The 22772-nt window shown below is 37.7% G+C and overlaps 2 protein-coding genes across 2 annotated transcripts in view; both read left to right on the plus strand.

Moving 5' to 3' along the window:
• The window catches only part of LOC149029760 (Glycosyl hydrolase superfamily protein), a 35918-nt gene extending 30857 nt beyond the window's left edge, over window positions 1-5061 (plus strand). The window contains exons 6-8 of the mRNA XM_089142101.1: window positions 1409-1491; window positions 2977-3333; window positions 3857-5061. Coding sequence (XP_088998227.1) covers window positions 1409-1491; window positions 2977-3333; window positions 3857-4110 — 694 coding nt within the window. The 3' untranslated portion in view covers window positions 4111-5061. The remainder of the gene's footprint in view (window positions 1-1408; window positions 1492-2976; window positions 3334-3856) is intronic.
• Window positions 5062-15378: 10317 nt separating this feature from the next.
• HTR12 (Histone superfamily protein) lies at window positions 15379-22532 on the plus strand. The gene is given in 8 exon segments (XM_089142102.1): window positions 15379-15492; window positions 15582-15619; window positions 15716-15758; window positions 15833-15897; window positions 15899-15961; window positions 17273-17347; window positions 17668-17743; window positions 19096-22532. Coding segments are annotated over 8 exon segments (486 nt in total). The 5' UTR covers window positions 15379-15422; the 3' UTR covers window positions 19152-22532.
• Window positions 22533-22772: the final 240 nt, after the last annotated feature.

Raw genomic sequence — 22772 nt, forward strand, 5'->3', positions numbered from 1 at the left:
TTATATAGACATCCTCCCCCTGTTCAGAGTCATTATCTACCTCATACCACTATAAATGATACTGTGGATGACATCCTACAAACATGTGAGCAGCTCCTCTCCACTCTCAAACAAAATCTACTTTGTGCCCAAGAAAGAATAGAACTTCACGCAGACTGCCACCGTCTTGATATGGAATTCCAGGTGGGAGACTGGGTATTCGTTCGCCTGCGTCCCTACAGACAATCTACTGTTGCTCGACGCCTTAATACCAAGCTTGGTCGCCATTATTTTGGTCCATATCAGGTGTTGAACAGAATTGGAAAGGTTGCCTATAAATTGGCCTTGCCTGCAGGAACACGAGTGTACCCTGTCTTTCACATTTCGGTGCTCAAACCCTGCACAGGTAACCCGCTACCGTTCACTACCACTCCACATTTTCCTCCTTCGAACCTCTTTCCTGTGGCCATCCTTCAAACTCGCTAGGTTTTTCTTGCCGGCATTGGCACCACACAGTTGTTAGTCCAGTGGAAGGACTGCCTCTAGAGGACACCACCTGGGTCACTTTGGCAGATTTTCAACATTGTTTTCCTACTTTCAACCTTGAGGACAAGGTTGTCTTACATGGGGATGGCAATGATACACGTTAGACACCTATATCAGTCCCACCAAGGCCACCTAATTTGCCACGTAGATCCACACGCATGAGTAGTCCCCCAGCCTCTCTCAGAGATTATACTGACTAGAATGTTCGGATTTGTTAGAGGTGAAGAGAGCGGTGAAGAGAAAAGATATTCAAAGATCAGATCTGAGTAACCGTTTAGGTTTATAGATATAAATGTAATTGAGCACCAGAGGACAGATATGAAAGAATTGATTTCCCAATCCTTCATGTTTTTTTCTATTCTCTTCTCTGTTCTTCTCTCTGTAACTCCCAATTTCCCCTGGTTGTAAGACATATGCTCCCCCGCCTCCTAATCAACTGACTGCTTATTTATGAATAATTAAGTAAATGAAATAACAAAATAATTTACTCAAATGATATTTGGCAGGAATAAGTGCCAATTTGGCCCAAACCTTTCTACCCTTTATACTGCTTATGGGATTTCTAATACTCAGATGAAATTCTTTGCATATAAGTCCTATCTGGACTTCTTTAGCATTCCAGGTACTCTTTTCTCTGCCAGAAAACAGTCAACAATCGGTCAATTTAAAAAAGTAACGCCTTCTTTTTGTTTGAGAATTTTGTCAATTTGTATTATGGAATTTGGATTTGGGTATATGCTATAAGTGGAGTATCATGGGCTCACAGCTATGCATGAGCATTCATTTCCTATTTCTAAGTCTCAATATGTCAAAAAAAATTTATGTGATTTTTAGATTCTTCAAGAACCATCATTCATGTCCACTGACTTCTTACTTTATACAGGGAGATGGGATATGATGGAATCATCCTAGAATCTTGGTCGAGGTGGGCAGGTTATGGTGTCTTGGATGATCCTGGCATGAGAAGTATGTCATTAGCAATTTCCCTTCAATCTATTCTCCTGATCTTGTCGAGGCCCAACATTTCACTGTTTTGAGATGTAGAGAAGTCATAAAAACTTTTGGCACTTCCCTATTTTAGTTGTGAAGACAATTAATTTTCTTTCTTGTTCCCTGTTTGAGGTGGCACTGAATATGGTATCCCTGCATGAGTGCTTTCTACTAAGAGTTATGTTAAAGAGGAATATTTCTTAGTTCTCTTGACAACATTGTCGAAGGAATCAGGGAATAACCTCTGAGAAAATGCTAAGGAATTTTCTAGATGTCCTTGATGATGAAGAACTTCGTTTAATTTATTGAGAAATCTAACTTTCACAGATTTGTAATGGAACGTGGAAGATTTTTTTCTTCTTCTAATTATCTTATTGACTCAAGCTGCAGGGCATGCTGTGCAGTTGTGATGAATTAAAAATCACTAAAAGAAAGGGTGTGGAAGAAGTTACCTGATGTATTCTTGTTTATTGATCCTGTAGTTAGTGTCACAGCTATCAAAGTAGTGATTATTCATGCACTGGAATTGTCTCTGTTTGCTTCTGACAGTCATATAGTCAGAGATCTTGCTTGCCTTAGAGGCAAAGATGCTAAAAGCCTAAGAGCCCTGACCAGGCCACCTCTGTGCATTGCCCAATATCAAAATCCAGTGTGCTCTGTTCTGCTATTGTTTTCCCTTAGCTAGAAGGGTTCTATTTGGGACTAATATTAGTTAATTTGGCTATGTTGGCTAGTTGATAGAGGGCAGACCTTGGCACAATGATAAGGTTGGCCCATTGTTAACACTGTAGTTGCTGGTTTGAGATGTGGAACAGTCTCTCTATGAAGTGGGGTTAACACTGTCTTATGATCCTCCCTAGACCTTGCTGTGGCTGGTACCTCTTGCACTGTGCATGCCCTTTATGTTGGATCTTTCATGGATTTACCTCTTGTATTATTTGCATGGATGGTTCAAGAATCATTAAGAGAAAAGTTTTATGAACAAGTATTTTATTTATAAAACTAGAAACGTTCTCAACGCTTTGAGATTGAGAAACAATTGAAATAGGGGCAAAATGATTTCAACAATATGTGGGAGATTGTACTTAAGCCTTGATGTGTAACATCATCTTCATGGTTAGAGATATTGCCTTGCTTTTCATTTTTTTGCTTTTGGTGTAAATTGGTAACTTTTGAGATTAAGAAATGTTGAAATGGTGGATTTTTTTTTTTTTTTGATAGTTAAACTTCTGATACTTTTATTTGTTGGTGGCATAACATCATTTAGAAGCTATGGAAGTTAGAGCTGTTGTCTTTGTATGATATGCACTGTCAGCCTTCTCCTCTTTAGTGGAAGAATGTTCCTTTTTCTTCTGGTGCATAGAGAATGCATGTTAATTGTACAAATTGATTCATGTTCAGTTTCATTCAGTACTGTCATATTACTGCATCAACTAAATTTATGCCTTGTTGGTAAACTAGTCCAGGCACTGCAGTTCATCAAAGACCTTGGGGATGCGTTGCATGCAGTGAACTCAGAGAGGAAACATGAGTACAATCTACAATTGGTTTATGTTATAGGTCCACCACGTTCAAGGAACCTCCATCCACATGATTTTGGGCCAGAAGATCTTCAAACCCTGAGCAGTGCTGTAGATGGCTTCTCACTTATGACATATGACTTCTCTAATCCTCAAAACCCAGGACCTAATGCTCCTCTCAAATGGATCCAAGCTGTTCTACAGCTGCTGCTTCATGCTACCAAGAGTGATCCAAGTGTGGCTCACAAGATACTCCTTGGCTTCAATTTCTATGGGAATGATTTCATCCTTTCGGAAGGTATGTAGTTGGAGAAGAGTACATATTAAGTCCAAATAGTTTCATACTTTTAGGTTTGATCATCTTCTATATTGATATCGTGATATGTGATCTTCCATATTGGTAATTCACTTGATTGTGTATGACATGATGGGACTGATTGAAGGGGTTTCCAACATCATTTGGCATCCTTTTCTTTCATTTGCCCTCCTCCCTTATGGGGTCTCTTTCCTCACTGTAACCATAGATGATTCAGTGCAACCTGAATTTTTCTTTCCAATTTAAACCTTTGACCATCTTCCCTTCTGTGTCAGTCACATTTTTTTTTTTTTTTTTTGGAGTTACAGTGATGCTTCATTTTACTTTCCAGGACTGTAGATTAGACAGTCTCAAACAATGTATAAAATTTCCAGTTTCCTGCATGTGCTATAGGGAATTGGAATAGAGGTGACCAAGTCTACCCGTGTCTTTAAAATCTGGTTCCCTTTCTCCTATGCAGCAATTTAAGTGAGGCTTATTAATATATAAATGGTATGTTTGGCAGGCTCTGGTGGTGGTGCTATCACTGGCAAGGAATACCTATCTTTGTTGGAGAAGCACAAGCCAGTGTTGCAGTGGGAGGAAGACAGCGCAGAGCATCTATTTGTCTACTTTGATGACAGACGAATCAAGCATGCAGTGTTCTACCCTTCACTGATGTCAATCTCAAAGCGCCTGGAAGAAGCTAAAAAATTTGGGGTTGGCATCTCTATCTGGGAAATAGGGCAAGGCCTAGATTATTTTTTTGATCTTCTCTGAGCTCAATTATGTTATTTTTCGTTTCTCAAATAGTGTAGAAGAGATTTTGTTAATGTAGCTCCAGTTCTTAGTGGCCAGACCTGTTAGAAAGGAGATATGGTCAATGTGCTATAGAATGCATTGCCCACCTCCATAATACCTCTATGTGTGCTTCCTATTACTGAATCAAGATAACGAGTTCCACTTTGGTGGATGGAGCCCGTGTTGCTTCACCTTCCTGCTGGTTTGCTTCTTCATTAGAGCTAATGCAATAAGACAGAAGGGTTTGGAAACATGAAAGTCTTCGACGAAGAAAAGCAGGAAAAAATCTCCAAAACGAATTGTGTGCCAGCGGCAGCTACTATCGCAGGATTGAAGAAACAATCATGCAATCAATGCATCTTCATCAGCAACAAAGGGATGTAACAAGCTATAACCAAGTCAGATTGTTTTCATAAGCATGCCATTGAAATTGTTAATTATTTTTATTAGAATGACATAGCTAAATTTGTTGATAGGGATGTCAATAAAATCCTGTTGGCCTGAATTGATCCTAATCGGCCCGAACTTGGCCGAACTTGGCCCAACTTTTCAGATCGAAAGACAGTTTTCAGTTGCAAATTAACAAGCCTTGTCACGGTTTGTTCGAAGTTCGGGCTTATCCCTAAGGCCAATCTGGCTTGGCCATGCCTGATCTTGTGTTGATTTAATTTTATCTGAACTAAATACTAAATTGAGTTTGAATTACTTAAATGACCCAATATTCCTCAAATCGGGCTTAGAAGAACCCTGAAGTAAGGTTTGGGTTGGAGATTCTTAAGCTTTGTAGAGTTGGGTAGGATTTGGATTTTCATTTAGATTCCTAGGATAAGGCAAGGGTTTTCCCGTACATCACACCCTTATTTATTAAAAATGAATAAAAAAGATTGTCGGAAAAAACAAAGGAGAAGAAACGTGAAGATATCCAAATATGCGATGAATTGAGAAAACACTTGCCTATCAGCTTGTGGCCCCGGGTTTTTTTTGGGGGTTGGGGAAAGGGGCCCTTGGGCGCCGCTTTTCCCCCCCCCGGGGGGGGGGGGGGGGGGCCTTTTCTTTTTTATTTTTTTTTTTTTTTGCTCACATTTTTATTGCCCCCCACCACCAAGAAGGATCAAGGACTTGTGAGGGGCATTTGGGTGAAAGGTAGGGCTCCTCTCTATTTCTCATTTAATGATTGCAGATGATAGTCTTTTGTTTTTGGAGTTGAACCTTGAAAAAGTGTGCAATCTTAAGACTTATCTTGATATGTATTGTAGGGCTAATGGTTAGGCTGTGAATCTTAATAAATCCAATCTTACCTTTAGCCCTAATACCCCTATTAAGTTTCTAAAATGGTTTTCTAGCTTACTAAAAATCTCTCATGCAAAGGCCCATACTAAATACCTTGGTTTACCTCCAGGAAATTCGGTACCTCAAAAAAAGATTTCAAATTTTGTCTGACAAGTTGACCCAAAGGCTAGAAGGGTGGAAACTCAAAGTTACTTTCCCATGTTGGAAAAGAAGTAATGTTGAAGTCAGTGGCTTTTGCATTACCTCAGTATGCATGTAGTCATTTTAAGCTTCCTCGGAGTTCACACAATCAATTTAGGAAGCGAGCAGCCAATTCTTGGGGGGGGGGGGGGAGGGCAAAACAAACCAGGAAGCAGGGACAGAATGCCCCCAAAAGAAGGGGGGAGACAAGGGCTCATACACCCAAAAAGCAGTGCCAAGAGGCAGCCAGGGGGCACACAGACCCCGGGCCCGACAAAGCCAAACTCCACCAAACGAAGCGGGGAAAAACAGGCGGCAAGCGGGGAGGGGAAGGACCCACGGGGCACAGAAAGGGGAAGAGAGGGGGGAGAAATGAAGGGATACACAACGAGGGGGCGCCCCAGGAGGAAAACGGGGCCAAGCTTATCGCAACAACTATTGGAATGTTAATCTTACAACGTTCGGAAGAGGGATAGCCTGAGAGCCAGCTAGTTCCACCACGATAGAGTTGTGTGGACAGGTTTGAAGAATGGTTTGATAACAATTAAGGATGTCTACAAGAGCCTTCAATTGGAGTTTGTTAGGCAAATTGAAGCTAAAGCATCATCTTCTAGAGTCTCTAACTGGCCATTTGGAACTTCATCTTGAAAGCGCCTGTCCTACCTAAGATTGAACATTTGATGTGGCGTGGTTGTGCAGATGGATTAGCTACTAGGAAAGTAATGGCCAAGAGACATTTCAGGTTGATTTAGGTTGTCTTCATTGTGGACAAGAGCTGGAGTCCTTTGATCATATAATCTTGGGTTGCTATTTTGCTCAAGCTACATGGTTTGTGAGTGTTATACACATCATGGTTTAAACCGTTAAACCAATGCAAATTATGCATTTGAGGAACATTTGGCTAAACCCGGTTTGAAGGGATTATTCAGTACTTCTTGACAAGCCACTTCTCGGAAGAATGCTGGCTTTGGAGAACGTCCCTCAGTGAATGCCACATGGCATTTGGGACTTCTTGGATGATACCTTACTTGGCGCCGAAGATGCTAATTCTCGGAAAGTAACGTTGTAAGGGGATTCGACTCATCTAATCCAAATGTCAATCAAGGCATTAAATCCAGCATTAAATTCCCCAACTCTCATCAGGAAGCCCTCTCATTCGCTCAAGCTTTTTTGAGTGTTTTTCCCTTACATTTTTTCTGCGGAATTAAGGGATAGTTGTTGCATCTAAGCTCGTATGACTTTGAGCTCCTGATCAATTGGGGATAGGATGCAGCTGGTTTGAAGCTTTTTCAGGAAGATTGAGCTCTTAACTTGGTGATTAAGCAATCCATCATGAGTAATCTCAACCCTCCATGAGGATATGGGGGATTGCACAGTAAAATTCTTGCAACCTTAGAGGTATGAAATCGATATATAAGCAATACATTCAGCACAAAGAAGGGGTAAGCCCAGTCACAATAACTCTATCATTTATTCTCATGCAAGTTCCAAAGAAGACATTTTTTCTTAAAACATTTACACCTTAATACGAGGATTTGTGTTTTCTTAAATCTGACTTAATCATTGGAGGTGGCTTCTCGTCCTCAGAGGTGGCCCACTCTCACTTTCTTTGATCCTCAGGAACTAGCTTTGAACCAGTAGTGAACCAAATAACAATAGGTAGATTTCGAAACAACAATGAGTGTTGTTAACTTATAAGCCTTCATCGCAGAATCCTAAGGTGCATGCATGATTGAAGGAAATCAAGTCCCTTCCTATTGATGAGAAGGTTATGAAGAATGGCATGTCTACACATTGCCTCAATAAAAGAGTTTGGTCCCTCGCACAGGTAGCTATGGAGACAGCAAGATGAGCAGATGAGTTATATGTGCTACTCTTTTAGAAAGGAGAGGTCACATCTCAGAGGTTCAGCATGTTGATGAACTTTGGGAGATGCCTCCAGATGGGTGGATAAAAATGAATTATGATGCTTCTTTCACTGATAATGGGAAATTGTGTGGTTTGATATTGATTGCTTGTAACCATTTGGGCAAGAACCAGCTTGCTGTTTCAGATCCGATGAATTTTGATTCGGTCTTGGTGGGTGCTGCCTTAGCTCTTTGAAGGGCTATGAGTTATGAACTTTAGGAAGACTGGAGGATGGTTATATTTGAATAAGATAACTTGGAGTTGGTGAACTATTGTGGGAAAAAGACCTCCCAGCCCCCAAGTTGTATCTCAGGTATTGTTAGAGTTATTTTTCATTTCGCCTCTTACCTAGAGGATTGTCGTTTTTCATTTGTTACTAGAACTTGCAATACTGAAGGAGATGTTTAAGCTACGAAGGCCCAGTTTGTTGAGGGTACAACTGTTTAGCCCTTATCCACTCCCTGGCTCAGTGATTGTAATCCTAGTGCCTCGGTTTTACCTCAATAAATGGATTTCTTAACCAAAAAACAAAAATACAACTAAAATGAGGAAAATGAAAGTGTAGAGATCTTGAAAATGTTAATTGTATAAAAGAAGTTGATGAAAGATCGACAAGAATGATTATTATATTTAAAAGGGATGAAAATATTTTCATATTAAGATCCTTCGAGTGATGTTATATCAAAAGATTACATTACATAATGGAAAATTAAAATGTTTAAAGTAAAAAGGAAAATCTGCAGGAGAAAGGAAGTCTTAAAATAAATTGTCAATTTTCAGACAAGAAAAAAATTGTTAATTTATTTTGATATCAACAAAAAAAAATAATGGTCATGTATCGGAATAATGATAAAAATATTGTTAGTGAGAAGGTGCTAGGATCAATATCAGTATTGAGCTGGGATCACCTCCCCATTGGTGCACACTCGATGTTTTTTCATCATAAATTGTGTGGAGCCCACATATGAAATGATAAGATAATTCAAAAGTGGGACCCCACATAGGTCCCACACAACATATGCATTAAAATATGGTCACAGAAGCACTATGGAGGTGATCTGGACTCCTTAATGTCAGCGGAAGCCTATCTTGTTTGTAAACCGATATGATACAGAGTCATAGATTTTATTTAAAAAAGAAGGGTGACTCCGTCCAACCCTTAGCCTATTGAAGAGTCTGGATCTCCTCCTTGTCCAGAAAGAACAATGTGCTCTTTTGACGTTTATTTCCCTACCACATAATAGTAGCGGGATCCACCTGTAAATTTTTTTTTTGGGGGGGGGGGGGAGGAGTTTTTTACATGACACCCATTATTATTGGGGTGAAACTGGTGATCACTTGCTATTATGCTCTAAATTGCATGGCACCCGCTCTCAAAAGTACAAGTTACCTTAATTAAGATTTTCTATTAAGTGATGGGTAGAATGACCTAAAGGCCCTTACTCCCACTCCCATTTAACTCATTTAAATTTAAAATGCAAACTACCCAAATGCCCTTACCCCCATTAATGCATATTTGTTCTTGGTTAAACTTCGCCATTTTTTTGCTGGCCCTAAGGTACTTCTTTCAAATTAACTGCTCTAATCTTCTTGCATTTATACGGGTTTCAACAATAGCTTAACATGTTATTTATCCAATCACTTTTATGGACAATTTCTAGTTCATTTCCCTTTTATTTAGCCATTTGGAATATATTCCATTTTCTGGGAAGAACTTGTTTTTAGATGTTGGGTTTTCTTTTTGAATTTGGCATACCATTTGAAGCTGAACTATTCTTGGTTGAGGAGCATAGTTCAAATTCTTTTATTTTTTATTTTTCTCATTTCAAATTGACTTTGATTTCTATTAAAGCAAATGGTTGATAGAGATCATAGATGTACCTGGAAGGCAAAGGACAATTGAAAAGAACTATATATGATTGAGGTGCACAAAAAGGGAAATCTCTCACTAAAACATGAAGGAAATATGTCATCCTTACACCAGAAACAACCATAGTTTCCTTTTATTTCTTTCTTATTTTTACTGAGTATCAATCACAATCTGATCTTTCCTCAACAGCAAAGACTAAACCCAAACAAACTAGAGAATTTGGAGGGAAAAAAATTACTCAAGAAGCCATTCCTCTGAAGGCTGAATGCTTTAAGAATTGCCTTCTCAAGGCTCAAAATGAAATGGTTTTTTTTTCCTACTTTTTTCGGTACACTAAACGAGGTCAATGACCCAAGAAGAGAACTAAGAACAACAAAAAATACAATCCGCCATGAGAATCTCCTCCAAATCTGAAGGAACATTCTAAATGAACATCAAAGAACACTCAACACTAAGTATCACTTTAGTCATCCAATCAGCAACCTTATTTGCGTCATGTCCCATGTTACAACACCTAATGCAATCCGCACCATCAAGCACCTTATAGAACCACTTTTATAGAACTAGAAATCAACTCGCTCATTAGCGAAGCGACAAGGCCCTACACCAAAATTAGGGACAAATTAAGGAACGTAGGTGGTAAAAAGGATTAGGAGAAGAAGAAAACAAATTTGGAACTGCCTTAGGAAAAGAAAGGTTCTAGTTGTATCAATTTTACTCGAATTGGCTTCCAAGCTCTTGCACCCTTTTCTCTTGGAGAAGAGCCATGGCTTTATATCTACTTTACAAAGGGATCAGTTCGTCAAATCCCGACACTCAAGCCTTGACCCATCAAATTCTTGCTCCATGTAATGGTGATCAAGCATGGAGCAAGTGTAATACAGTTCAAGTAAAGGATTTCTTTGGTAGTCTCTTTTGGTGACTTAATGATTGGACTGAAGGGTAGCAGATTTTGAGAAAAGAAGTTGGATTGGACAATTAAATCTCAAAGTCAAATAATTCATTAGATTTTGTAAGTTGGAAAGTGTTGGTTGAGTTCTACTAGGAGTTCAATTCTGTTAGAGTGTTGGTTCATGTAATTTTATATTTCTTGTTACACAAGTAAGGGTATTTATGTAATAATGTTCTTTCTACCTTATTACAAATAGAGGGCTTGAGATCACACTGATTAATTCAAGTCATTCTACGACAATCGATTTTCTCAACATGGTATCAGAGTCAAAGGTCAATTAGGAGTTCAAGAAGAGTTTTCGGACCAGGGGGAGACTTCAAACAATATACCTGAGGATTCTAATTCTCCCCCTTCATTTTCTGAACCATGTGAAGAACTTGATCAGGGGGAGACCACTCCTATGAGTTACACTATTGAAATCTTTCAAAACAAGATTGACTAGAATAAGGACGTGCAGGCTTCTCAGATGAAGAATTACAATCGGCCAAAGCAGGTGGAGAAAAGTGACATGGTACCACTTCAGTCTATTGCTTCATAATTAGATTCTATTGTTCCCCTTTAGGTTACTTCTTATGATCTTCCTGTTGCTGTTAGAAAAGGAGTTTGATCTTGTACTTGGCATTCCATAACTAAATATGTTTCTTATGACTCTTACCGTTCTTTTATATCATCTCTATCATCTGTTTTTGTTCCTAAAAATTGGCATGAAGGCTGTTAAGGCAATCTAGAAGGGGGTGAATAGGTTGCAACTAGTGGATTTGCCTAATTTATTGATTTAATTGCAAATACAATGTAAATTGTAGGTTTCAATGATAATTAAGTAATGCAATCAATCCACAAAACAAGTATTTTATAGTGGTTCTACTTTGCAAGCCTACGTCCACTCATCTCTTGGCCTCAAGAGAGTATTCCACTAGTGATTCTCTTTCAAAACAATGGGTAGATATCAAACCCTTTACAATCTATGTTCAATAGGGCAAAAGCACCATTTACAATCTTTATTCTAAGTAGGGTAAGATCACCCTTTACAATCTTTGTTCTAAGTAGGGCAAGAGCACCCTCTACCAATTCTAATCAACCTAGACTAGAATTGAACAATCAATACAATTTGAAGAATTGAAAGATATTACCTAACAAGGGGTGTGACACTTTACCCCTTGTGTAAATATGATGCAATGATATGAATGCTCAATGGAAGAGATGCACCATTAATGAAGTCTCAATGACCTTCAATCACTCAAAGCTTTACTCCAATGAGTTTGCTTGACAACTTTGGAATGTCCTTCAAAGTTGAGTGAAGTTGGAAGGCAAGTGATGAATGCTTGTTCACCAATTTGAGAGTTTTGAGAATTTTGAGATAATAAATGCTCAATAGGCAAGGTAGAAGCTCTCAAATGGGGGTGATTGGGTTTATAAAGATGGCATTTAATTGCTTGGCCCAACCTTCCATCGGATAGAAATTTTTGTAAAATTTCAGTTTAGACGGAGTTTGTGAGCTACTATGGTTGAAAAGCCTGCTAGAAGATATTGGAGTCTGAGTTCCAAACCTTATGATGTTATATTGTGACAATAAGGTTGCCATTATTATTTCCATAATCTTGTGCAACATGATCGAACTAAGCATGTTGAAATTGACAAGTTTTTTTTTTCTAAGAAAGTTGAAACAAGGGCTCATCTGCATGTTTTTTGTGAGATCCGAAGATTAAGTGACAGATATTTTCACTAAGGGTTTGAAGGAATGAGTTTTCATTCCTATTATAGGCAAGTTGGGCATGACTAATATCTATGCTTCAACTTGAGGGGGAGTGTTGGTCGAATTCCACTAAGAGTTCAATTCTGTTAGAGTTTTGGTTCATGTAATTTTATATTTTTTGTTACCAAAGTAAGGGTATTTATGTAATAATGCTCTTTTAACCTCATTATAAATAGAGGGCTTGAGATTACACTGATCAATTCAATCCATTCTATCACAATCGATTTTCCCAATAGAAAGGCGAGTCGGGCTTAGAATAATCCTTACAAGGTAGGGTTTTGGTTGGAGATTTTTAAGCTTTGTAGGGTTATGTAGGATTTATATTTTGGTTTATATTCCTAGATAAGACGGGTTTACTCGTACATGACACCCTTATTTATTAAAAATAAACAAAAAAGATTGTCCGAAAACACAAAGGAGAAAAAACGTGAAGATATCCAAACATTCAATGAATTGAAAAAAAAACTTACCTATCAGGCAACTAAAATGAGGAAATGAAAGAGTAGAAATCTTGAAAATATTAATTGTGTAAAAAAGTTGATGAAAGATAATAATGATTATTATATTTAAAAGGGATGAAATTATTTTCTTATGAAGAATATTTTAAAAGACTACATTACATAATGGAAAGTTAACATGTTTAAAGTAAAAAAGAAAATATGCAGGAGAAAGGCAGTCTTAAATAAATTGTAAATTTTCAGATAAGAAAAAGTTGTCTAAAAAAATTGTCAATTTATTTTAATAATACAACAAAAAAATTATGGTCATAATGGAATAAATGATAAAAGTGTTGACCGAAGGTGCTAGGATTGGTATCACTATCAAGCCTGGATCTCCTTTCGATTAGTGCTCACTTGATACTTTTTCATCACAAATTGCATGGGACTCTCATTTGAATATGATCAAATAATTCAAAAGTAGCACTTTACAATGGGTCTCACGTAGTCCCACACAATATATGTAGTGAAAAAAGTATCAAGGAAGCAATATGGAGGTGATCTGGACTCATCAGTATCAACGGAAGCCTATCCCATCTCCAAATAGAATGTCACAAATATTTAGAAAATAAGGGTGACTCCGTTCGACCCTTAACTTGTTGAAGAGTCTAGATCACCTCTCTGTAAGGGGAAACAATGTACTTCCTTGACTTTTTTTTTTCCCTATCACATATATAATAGTGGGATCCACTTGTAAATTTGAGAGGGGGGGGGGGGGGGGAGAGTTTTTACACGGTAGTCACTAATTTGACACCCACTATTATTGGGGTGAAATTAATGACTATACACCATTATGCTCTAAATTACATGGCAACTACTCTCAAAATTACACGTTACTCACAATTAAGATTTTTCTGTTAGTGATGGATAACATGATTTGGGGGGTAAGAGTTTTTTACACAGTAGTCACTAATTTGACATTCACTATTATTGGGTGAAATTAGTGACTACCCCCATTATCGAAGAGTCTGGATCACCTCCTCGTCAGGGGAGAACAATGTGCTCCCTTGACGTTTCTTTCCCTTATCACATAATAATAGTGGGAGTGGGATCCACCTATAAATAGGGGGGTGGGGAAGAATTTTTTATACTATAGTTACTAATTTTGCACACACTATTATTGGGGTGAACTTAAGGACTACTCACTATTATGTTATAAATACCACTCTCTAGATTACAAGTTACTCACAATTAAGATTTCTGTTAAGTGATGGATAAAATGATTTGGGTTGAAGAGTTTTTTACACGGTAGTTACTAATTTGGTGCCCACTATTATTGGTGAAATTAGTGACTACCCACAATTATTGAAGAGTCTGGATCACCTCCTCGTTTGGGGAGAAGAAGGTGCTCCCTTGATCTTTTTTTCTTTACCACATAATAGTAGTGGGATCCACCTGTAAATAGGGGGATGAAAGAGTTTAATATCGTAATCACTAATTTGGCACCCAATATTATTGGGGTGGAATTAGTGACCACCCACTATTATGTTCTAAATTACATAGCAACCATTCTTTAAATTACAAGTTACTCACAATTAAGATTTTTTGTTAAGTGATGGATAAAATGACCTGGGGGAAAGAGTTTTTATATGGTAGTCATTAATTTGGCGCCCACTATTGTTGGGTGAGATTAGTGACTACCTACCATTATACTCTAATTCTTTAAATAAATGACAATCACTATCAAAATTACAAGTTACTCAAAGTTAAGATTTTTTGTTTTTTTTATTTTTTTTATAAAAAAGTCTTACATTGTTAAAAGGAATGTAATACAATTGAAGAGTCCAGATCGAAGACCAAGGATCCAAGGATTAGAAATGTGCCAAACTATTTCTCCTGTGAAGGATAGGGCCCTCATGGCTAGAGAGTAAACACAACTATTATTCTCCCAAAAAATGTGACAAATTCTACATTCCATAAATATAGGCATTAGATATCTAATGTCCTCCACAATCGGAATTAATTCTGCTGAGCCTTTAATGGATTGGTTCTCTATTGCTTGAATCATTTTAAGGCAATCGGATTCAACACTAATTTTGTCATAGCATTCCTTAAGAGCATATAACAACCTATGGCAAAGAATTAAAGAGATTTTTTGTTGAGTGATGGATAAAATGACATGAGGGGAAGAATTTTTTACACGGTAATCACTAATTTGACACAACCTCTATTATTGGGGTGAAATTAATGATTACTCTTATGCTCTAAATTACATGACAACCATTCTCTAAATTATAGGTTACTCACAGTTAAGATTTTTGTTAAGTGATGGATAAAATGACCTAAGTACCCTTACTCTCATTTAACTCATTTAAAATTTGAATTAGAAATTGCCCAAATGCCCTTACACCGGTTAATGTAGATATGTTATTGGTTAAGCTTTGCCTGTTTTTTGTTGGCCCAAGGTACTTCTTTCAAATTAATCCGCTTGTAATTCTTGGGCCATTGAACGAGCAGAAAACAGACGAAGCTTAACCAAGAAGATGGGTGAATAAAGAATCCTTTGAAAGAAAACATCATACTAGGTGGGTGCCATGTAATTTAGAGCATAATAGTGGATGGTCACTAATTTCACGCTAATAATGACGGGTGTCCGGTAAAAGACTCGAAAAAATTTGAAGTAAAAATCATAGTGGGTCCCATGTGGGCCCCACACCATACTCTTCGTCCTCGGAAAGCGTCAGGGGAGCATTCGTCACCCCTACTGAACCCGAAATACACCACAACGGTCCCCTGTCTGGATCGGGCGGGAAATTATTATTTGGAGTAATTTGAACTTCGGAGTAAAACACCGAAGTCATCACTCTCTATTCCTCTTTGTTTCTGTCCCTATTCGTTTCCATGGCGAGGGTTAAGCATAGGGCTTCCAGATCAACTCCCTTAGGGACACGAAAATCTGGACGACTATCAGGTCTGCTCTCGCTGGGTGTGTTTTTGAGTCTAAAGGAAGTTTATCTTAATTTCTGTATCATGGAACCCTAATTTTGTATCTTTTCGTAGGAGCTGGAGAAACTTCTGCATCTGCTGGCCCGAGTCGGGTACTTGTTTCATCTCTCGATTTCTTTCAATGATCGTCTCCTGTCCAACATTTTTGTTCTAAAATTGGAGTTTCTGATACAAAAATTAACATTTAGGATGCTGGTGGCCAAGCTAGAAATGCATCCGACGTGCCGGGAAGTAAGTTCTTTACTGCCTCGGACTCTGTAATTGATGCTTTCTGTCTCTGAAATAGTGAAATATTGATGCTACAGGCTCTGCGGCAAGTCAGAGACAGCGTAAGCCTCGCCGTTTCCGTCCAGGAACGGTAGCTCTTCGGAGAGATTCGGCATTTCCAGAGAAGTTATAAACTGCTGATACCTGCGGCACCTTTCATTAGAACTGTGAGTTGTTAAGCTTAAATTGATCAAAGTGTTGTTTCTTTCTCAGATATTGTTCAAGGAAGCTAGTTTTGAACAGTGTTTTATAAAACGATACCAGCTAAACTTAAAATACTCTAGGCTTGGGTTTTTTGGTGCTCTAATAGAATTGCCTATTTGGTGTGTGAAAGTGAAACAGACTGGATAGATCTCCTTGAAGGCGATCTGTTTTCTATTTTTCCAACCAGTCATATTCTTTATATACAACAGTCATTCAGATTGTAGCACAGTTTTCTCAAAAACAACAGTACTGTTCCTTTGTTGTGGTTACTGAAGGATTAGTCCAGTATATTAATCTCCGCTTGACCAGGATTTTTTTTCCTTTTCTTTTTTGGAACTAGAAGTAGGAAAAACCAATGGACACATAAACATAAAAAACTAGGGATGAATGGTCAGACTATATACACCAACTCAAAAGATGTTGTGCGACATTTTTGCGCTTATTCAAATTTAGGTTTTGCTAGGTTGGTCTGTAATCAACTCTTCCTTTATGGGTGAGGCATTGAATCGTATAGCAGCAATATCTTGAAGTTTTAGATATTTTGTGCCCCACAACCCCAACCCCACCCCAACTTTTTCCCCCCTGTTATGATGTATTTTGTAGTAAGCTTTGAGCATTATCTGCTTGGTGAATAAAAGGGTCCATGTAGCTGAACCCATTAATTGGTATAAGGCTGAGTTGAATATGTGCTCTAAGAAAGGCTTCTCATTTATTGCTAGTTCATTGAGCTGTCTTTTAAACCATAAAATATTGAAGGCCATTCATTTCCCCCCGCCCTCCCCAGTAGGTTGTTTTCAAACTCCTTCAGGGTAAAGCATGAGCATACCAATCTGGTCTTGAACTTCTGAAAATTTAACACATTTGATGGAACAATAATCATCATGCCCAGTAACAAATCTTCCCACACACATAGTATGAACCATAAAAAATAACCATAGATCAATTATAACATATCAGCCCATGGAAAATGCTATTTCGATTAAACTAAGAACTATTTGGCTGAGTGAAATCTGCAACCTTGGCAATATGCTACTGTTCTATCTATAAGCATGCTACTGGTCTATCTCTCCCATGGAATTCCACTCATGTCCCCAAAATAAAGGAAATGAAAAACCTTTGTGCGACTCCCACCCTCCTTTTCCATTTCTTTATATTATCTTCAAATATACCCACATGTAAGCGAGCTTGTTGGTAATTTGAAAGTAGGAAATTGATGTTGTGGAAAGTGAGTTATTAGAGATAAACTCCAATGAGTAGCTTCATTTTTGTTTCAGGTAAGGGAGATCAGTAACTTTTTTGCTCCAGAGATAACTCGTTGGGCAGCTGAAGCTTTGGTGGCTCTTCAGGAGGTACTAGAATGTTGGTTTATAATATGATTAAATCACACCGAAATACCCCTTGAAGATGTCTATTTAGAAACTCATCTTTTCCCTTTCTTCAAGGGGAGCCATTCCTCTATCTCTCGGTGCATAAGTTTATCATGGAATGTATGTTTGAAATGTCATATTAAAGTCAATTGAGAATTGATCATCTATGAAGTCTAGTTCTCTGTTGGTGTATCATCAAAAGATTTCCAACCACGCCTCTCTCTAGTAACCTATGCCAAACAAATACATCTTATGGATCTGTAGGAATGTATGTTGCACTTACTGGGGAACCCTCTTTGTAGGCGGCAGAAGATTATTTGGTTCATCTGTTTGAAGATGCAATGCTTTGTGCAATCCATGCAAAGCGTGTTACTCTTAGTAAGTTGGATTCTTTGTTCTTTCTTTTCATTTTGCATTCTGTTTACTTCAGAGGTTTCTTGTGCACTTTAGGGCTGGTGACTGGTATATCAGTTTACTGATTCCTTTTCTATCAATAAGATCATATCATTCAACGCTATTTATTGACCACAACAATGTGGTTTGATAATGATTGCCTTAAATTATTTTTTTTTTGGGGGGGGGGGGGGGAATAAACCATGCATGTTTTTGGAATAAAAGAACAGATTCTTTGTTTCTAGCGCTGAACGTCTTGTATTAATGAAACTGTTACAACCTTGCTTCCTATTATTTTGTTCTTGTTTTATACAGAAGCAAACTATTGTGTCAAGGGAGTGAGCCTTAGGTTCTATTGTGAGGTGGAGGCATTGGTTTCCTTATCTAGGCTTGTGTAGAGTTGGCCATCCCATAAGAACCATGCTTCTGATGGACATGGATATTATATAAAAGGATAAAACCTAGAGATATAAAGTTGTAAACTTAGCATGGTGTGATTTCATAGTGAGGTTGCATTTATCTGTTATGAACTTATGGTTGGTGTATCTCGTTGGAATATAATCGCTTCCACAGAATAATCAGCATTCCACTTTTCTAGCTTTAATATTGTTCCAGGAATTTGCAGTTAATACTTGGAATATTTTGTATAGGACTGTTCTTGTTTCTTGCATTTTCTGTTTTATTAGTTGGCAAATCATCAGATCAGAAAAACATACAGATATAATGAAGGGACATAGATTCTGCTATTTTACCAGATTCTGGTTTCAAGGGGTTCTAAGCCAGCTAAGCTGTCTTCCTATTTGCTTTCAGTAGCAGCTGGCAAATGAAGTTTGCATCTCTGTTTTCTTGGAACAGTTGATGCTTAATTTTCTCCGTCTCTTTCCTTCATTATTTAACTTTATGAGATTTGCTATTTGCTTTTGCTGTCCATTTTCTGTAGCATTTTCTTGGTCTTTATCAGTTTTCTCCAAGTAATAAAGCTGGAATAGATAATGCATAAGGCATAAAATGGGAAATCCCTCAAGTACATTTTAAAATGCTGGAATGAAATCTACATTAAGAGACTGAAGTAAGTTAAAGAAGCTAAGAAGTGCAACTTGTAATTCAAGTGTATCTGTTACAACTGAAATGGACCATTTGATATTTGTTCAGTGTGCATTCAATTATTTTCCCTGTCAAAATTTGCTAGTTTGACCCTAGTTGTACCGGAATGAAGTTGTTACTGACTTATGGTTTTACCATTTCTGTTCACCATTCCACTGAAGTAGAGTTTTTTTTTTTGCACTTCCACTTGCTTCCATTTTATTAACTTGTCCATGTTGCTGCTGTTACTCCAGTGCAGAAGGACTGGGCACTAGCACGACGGCTGGGAGGGAAAGGGAAGCCTCGGTGAGAGGGGGGGGGGGTTGCAGCAGCAGTGTTTAGGATTACCACCTGTGGATGGTAAATGTTGCAGTTTTTCCCTCTTGTAAATGATGGCAAATGTTACATTTATTTTTATTTTTTTATAGCAATTGCCTCTTTTTTCTTGTGGCAAAAATTTAGGAAACAGTGACCATTTTCAAAGTGCTTCTGTCAGTTCTATTGTATCTTCAGAAGCTTAGTTGATGGTACTGGAGTAATATGGGTCTTCTCTAATTCATAATTTTTCTGAGATTCCCCCTTTCTCTTATACTCTATTGTGGGGTGGGAGGAGGGGGTGGTTTGTCTGACTTGGATGGGTGTCATCCAACAGGACATAACAGTGTGACCAGTGAATCTCCAACTAAATGGATGCTACCAAGTTCCATTTAGTAGACCATATGCTTGATGTTATATCCTAAAGTCAAAAGGTTAAGAATGAAAAACCTAATAATAATTAATATTGTGAGAATATCAAAGCAATAAAACAGGTAGCTAAGAACAAAAAAGAGCAGGTCTTAAGGTTGAGCTTCCTGGGTGTTGCCTCGCTCCTTACGTAAAAGGAAACCATGGATTTGAAGTCATCATATAATCAATACCTGTTTGCAATTTCAGATATTGTCACAGATAAGAAGAATTGAAGAAATCTTAAATACTTTTCCTGTTATGCATCCATAACTCTGGTCGGCATCCAGCCAAGCTGAAGGACATATATAATATAAGCTTCAATACTCCTGTAAGTAATCAATCAATCAAAACCTGTCAAGAACCACCAAAAACAGGGTACTGCCAGCAACACTAAATTAGCAGTAACAGTGGAAGATTGATGGGAATCTTCATACTAATAAAACCCTAGTTTTCCATATCATATCAACTAGGGCTTCATCTAGAACACTTTTACTACTAAGCCCCTTTGTGAAAATATCATCCAACTGGTTGTTAGATTTAATACATGGAACGCAAATTACTCCTTCCAGCTTCTCCTTGTATCTTTCCATTGTTCCACTAACCTTTTGTTTGATAGCAAAAACCCACTTGCAGCCTACATATTTCTTTCCTAGACTAAGGTGACTCTGAATCTCATGTGTCGTTATTTCCCTAGGCACTCATTTCTTTGTTCATTGCCTCTTTCCTCCTTGAATCAGCTGGAGCTTCTTCCAAATTTCAGGAATAGAAACAGAGACCAACAAAGGAACAAAGGGATGGAAGGATGAAGAAAGAGTGTCATATGAAACAATATTAGAAAGGATGCTCAGTTCAAGTTATACGAGGTTTATGAATGGCAATTGGTAAGTTTAAGATTAAAAGACATAGAATGGAGAGACTTACTAGGATAAGTACAATCACTAGGGAGTTGGATATGGTAGTGATAACTGGTGAAGAGAAATGGTAGTAGTAGTTCAATGTGATTCTGTTGTTTATGTAATGATCCTTGAGTAAATACCTTAAAATCATTAGGCTCCGCTTGAACTAAATGCTGCTCCTAAATCTTGTTTGGTCATATCCTTTAAAGTTCATACAAAAGAGTGTTCTAGTGTAGGAGCATAAATAAGCATAAGGATATTAGGTTAGGATTAGTTATGTGGCTCCTAGCTCTGAAACCATGTTGAGATTAAGAATAATAACTTCTTTTTTTTGACAATGGTCAATACTTGCTTTATGACTTGAGTATGTTACAGAAAAAGGAATCATTTTCTCAATCCCAATCTACCACAATTAATGTATATATAATGAACCTTGGCACTACAACAAAACATAACAAAACATACAAGGATGGAACATCCTACAAGGCAAACATATCCTATATAACAGAAAATTCCTTAAGATAAATAAATAGTTAAGAAAATAAATTTAGCATGCTAGTTCTTAATTGATTAGTTAGATATGTTTAGTTTGAAAACAACTCAAAGGAAAACAACTCATTTGAGTAGCCTGGCTTTGGTAAGCTGACCAAACTGACCTATTCTTGTTGTGCCATGTGGAATGATGATGTGGCAATTAATGGTTACTAGATGATGTATAGTTTGGATCAGCTATCTGCCAAATTTCAAATCTTTGTTCAGTCGATGCTCCTTGAGTATTTGCATGGCTCCATGTACATCCATGCATGTCACCCTTTAGAAGTCCAGGATTTTTGAACCTCTATTTTTCCACTGGGCAAACTATGTCTAGGATGGAACTTTACATGTGAGCAAGGGGTCTTGAGGTTTACCTGTCGGGCCAATCCTTAATGTGGCAGCAACTTTGGCCTGCCTTGATAAATGTATGGTCAGCTGTTCTGACAAGTGTTATCCCTTAAGAGTATTGTTTCTGTTAGTGTTCCAATCCATGTTTTTGGTTGGTTTTAGTTTCATTATTGTAGGAAGAAGGGTAATGTTGAGGCATTATTGCTAACCCAATCCTAGCTTGTGGCGTATTAATCATTCCTGCTTGAAGTATAAGCTAGTTTTTACTTTAACTGATGACAATTTTAAAGCTATGCCAGGCCAAGACAGGTCAAGACTTGGCATCCCTAGGGCCAATTTGAGTAAATATCCATCAATTTACCACTTGTACAACCATGATTGACGATGGGTATGAAAAAAAAAAAAGGTTGAGATTTTTCACTTGTTAAATACTGTGATTTGCTATATCTCTGGGACTCTGTTTATGAATGAAACTTCATGGAGGTTGAGATTTTTTCCACTGGTTGATTACTGTGATTAGCTATACCCTTGGACCTCTGTTTTTGAAGGAAAACTTCATGGAGATAGTTGTCCTGGATCTGGCTTACATGGTGAAGTGGTTGAAGCTCCACCTCTCCAACCAAAATAAAAGTGGAGAGATGTATATGTTGATGAGGGAATTAGAACTGATTCTGTACAATATAATGTTCTGGAACTGGTAGTGAAGCTATGGAGGTGGTTGTGGGACCCCACCTTGCTCAGATACTCTTCTCAGAGTATGGTGGTGTTGAGGTGCAAGTAAGTTTAAAGTCTAGTCACACAACTTGGTACACATTATGAATATTTTTCTTTTGGTTGGAGGTTTGAGTTTTATTTGGTCCATTTAATTATTTGATTCAGTTTGATTGATGATAAAACATTCAGTCTTTTGGGTCCATTGCATATTATTATGTTTCACAGGTATTCTCTGTGGAGAACATTCTTTTGGTTCTTGATTATTCATGCTTAGGATAAAATTGTGAAGATTTGAATAAGTTCTCTAGGCTGTCACCGGTGTTACATTATCAAAAATCAGAACCTGATACTTAACGAACTTGATTTGGTGGAAAAAGAGAGACAATCTGAGTTCTTTCAGGATGCAAGTTGCAATGGTGGAACCTAGCAACAAAGGATCCATCTTGTGTTCCTTTGGCAGTTGGCACCCCTTATGCTGTGGGTTCATTCTGAGGCCACAATTTCCAGGGTTTTTTTTTTTTTGAATCCATAAACTTTCGATTCCTACTAATAACTATTTAAATCTTAAGATTTATTAGTTGGATGTTTATAATTTTAGTTATTAATTTTATTTATCTAATCATAATCCTTGATTTTTTTCCCCTACTTTCATGATTTTTTAGTTTTAAATGATTACAAATCTCTACTCAAAAAAAAATTGGCAACAAATTTAA

This window comes from Hakea prostrata, chromosome 1 (genome assembly GCF_041222555.1).
Source record: "Hakea prostrata isolate BN-2017 chromosome 1, UWA_Hpros_2, whole genome shotgun sequence".
In the NCBI taxonomy this organism is placed as follows: Eukaryota; Viridiplantae; Streptophyta; class Magnoliopsida; order Proteales; family Proteaceae; genus Hakea; species Hakea prostrata.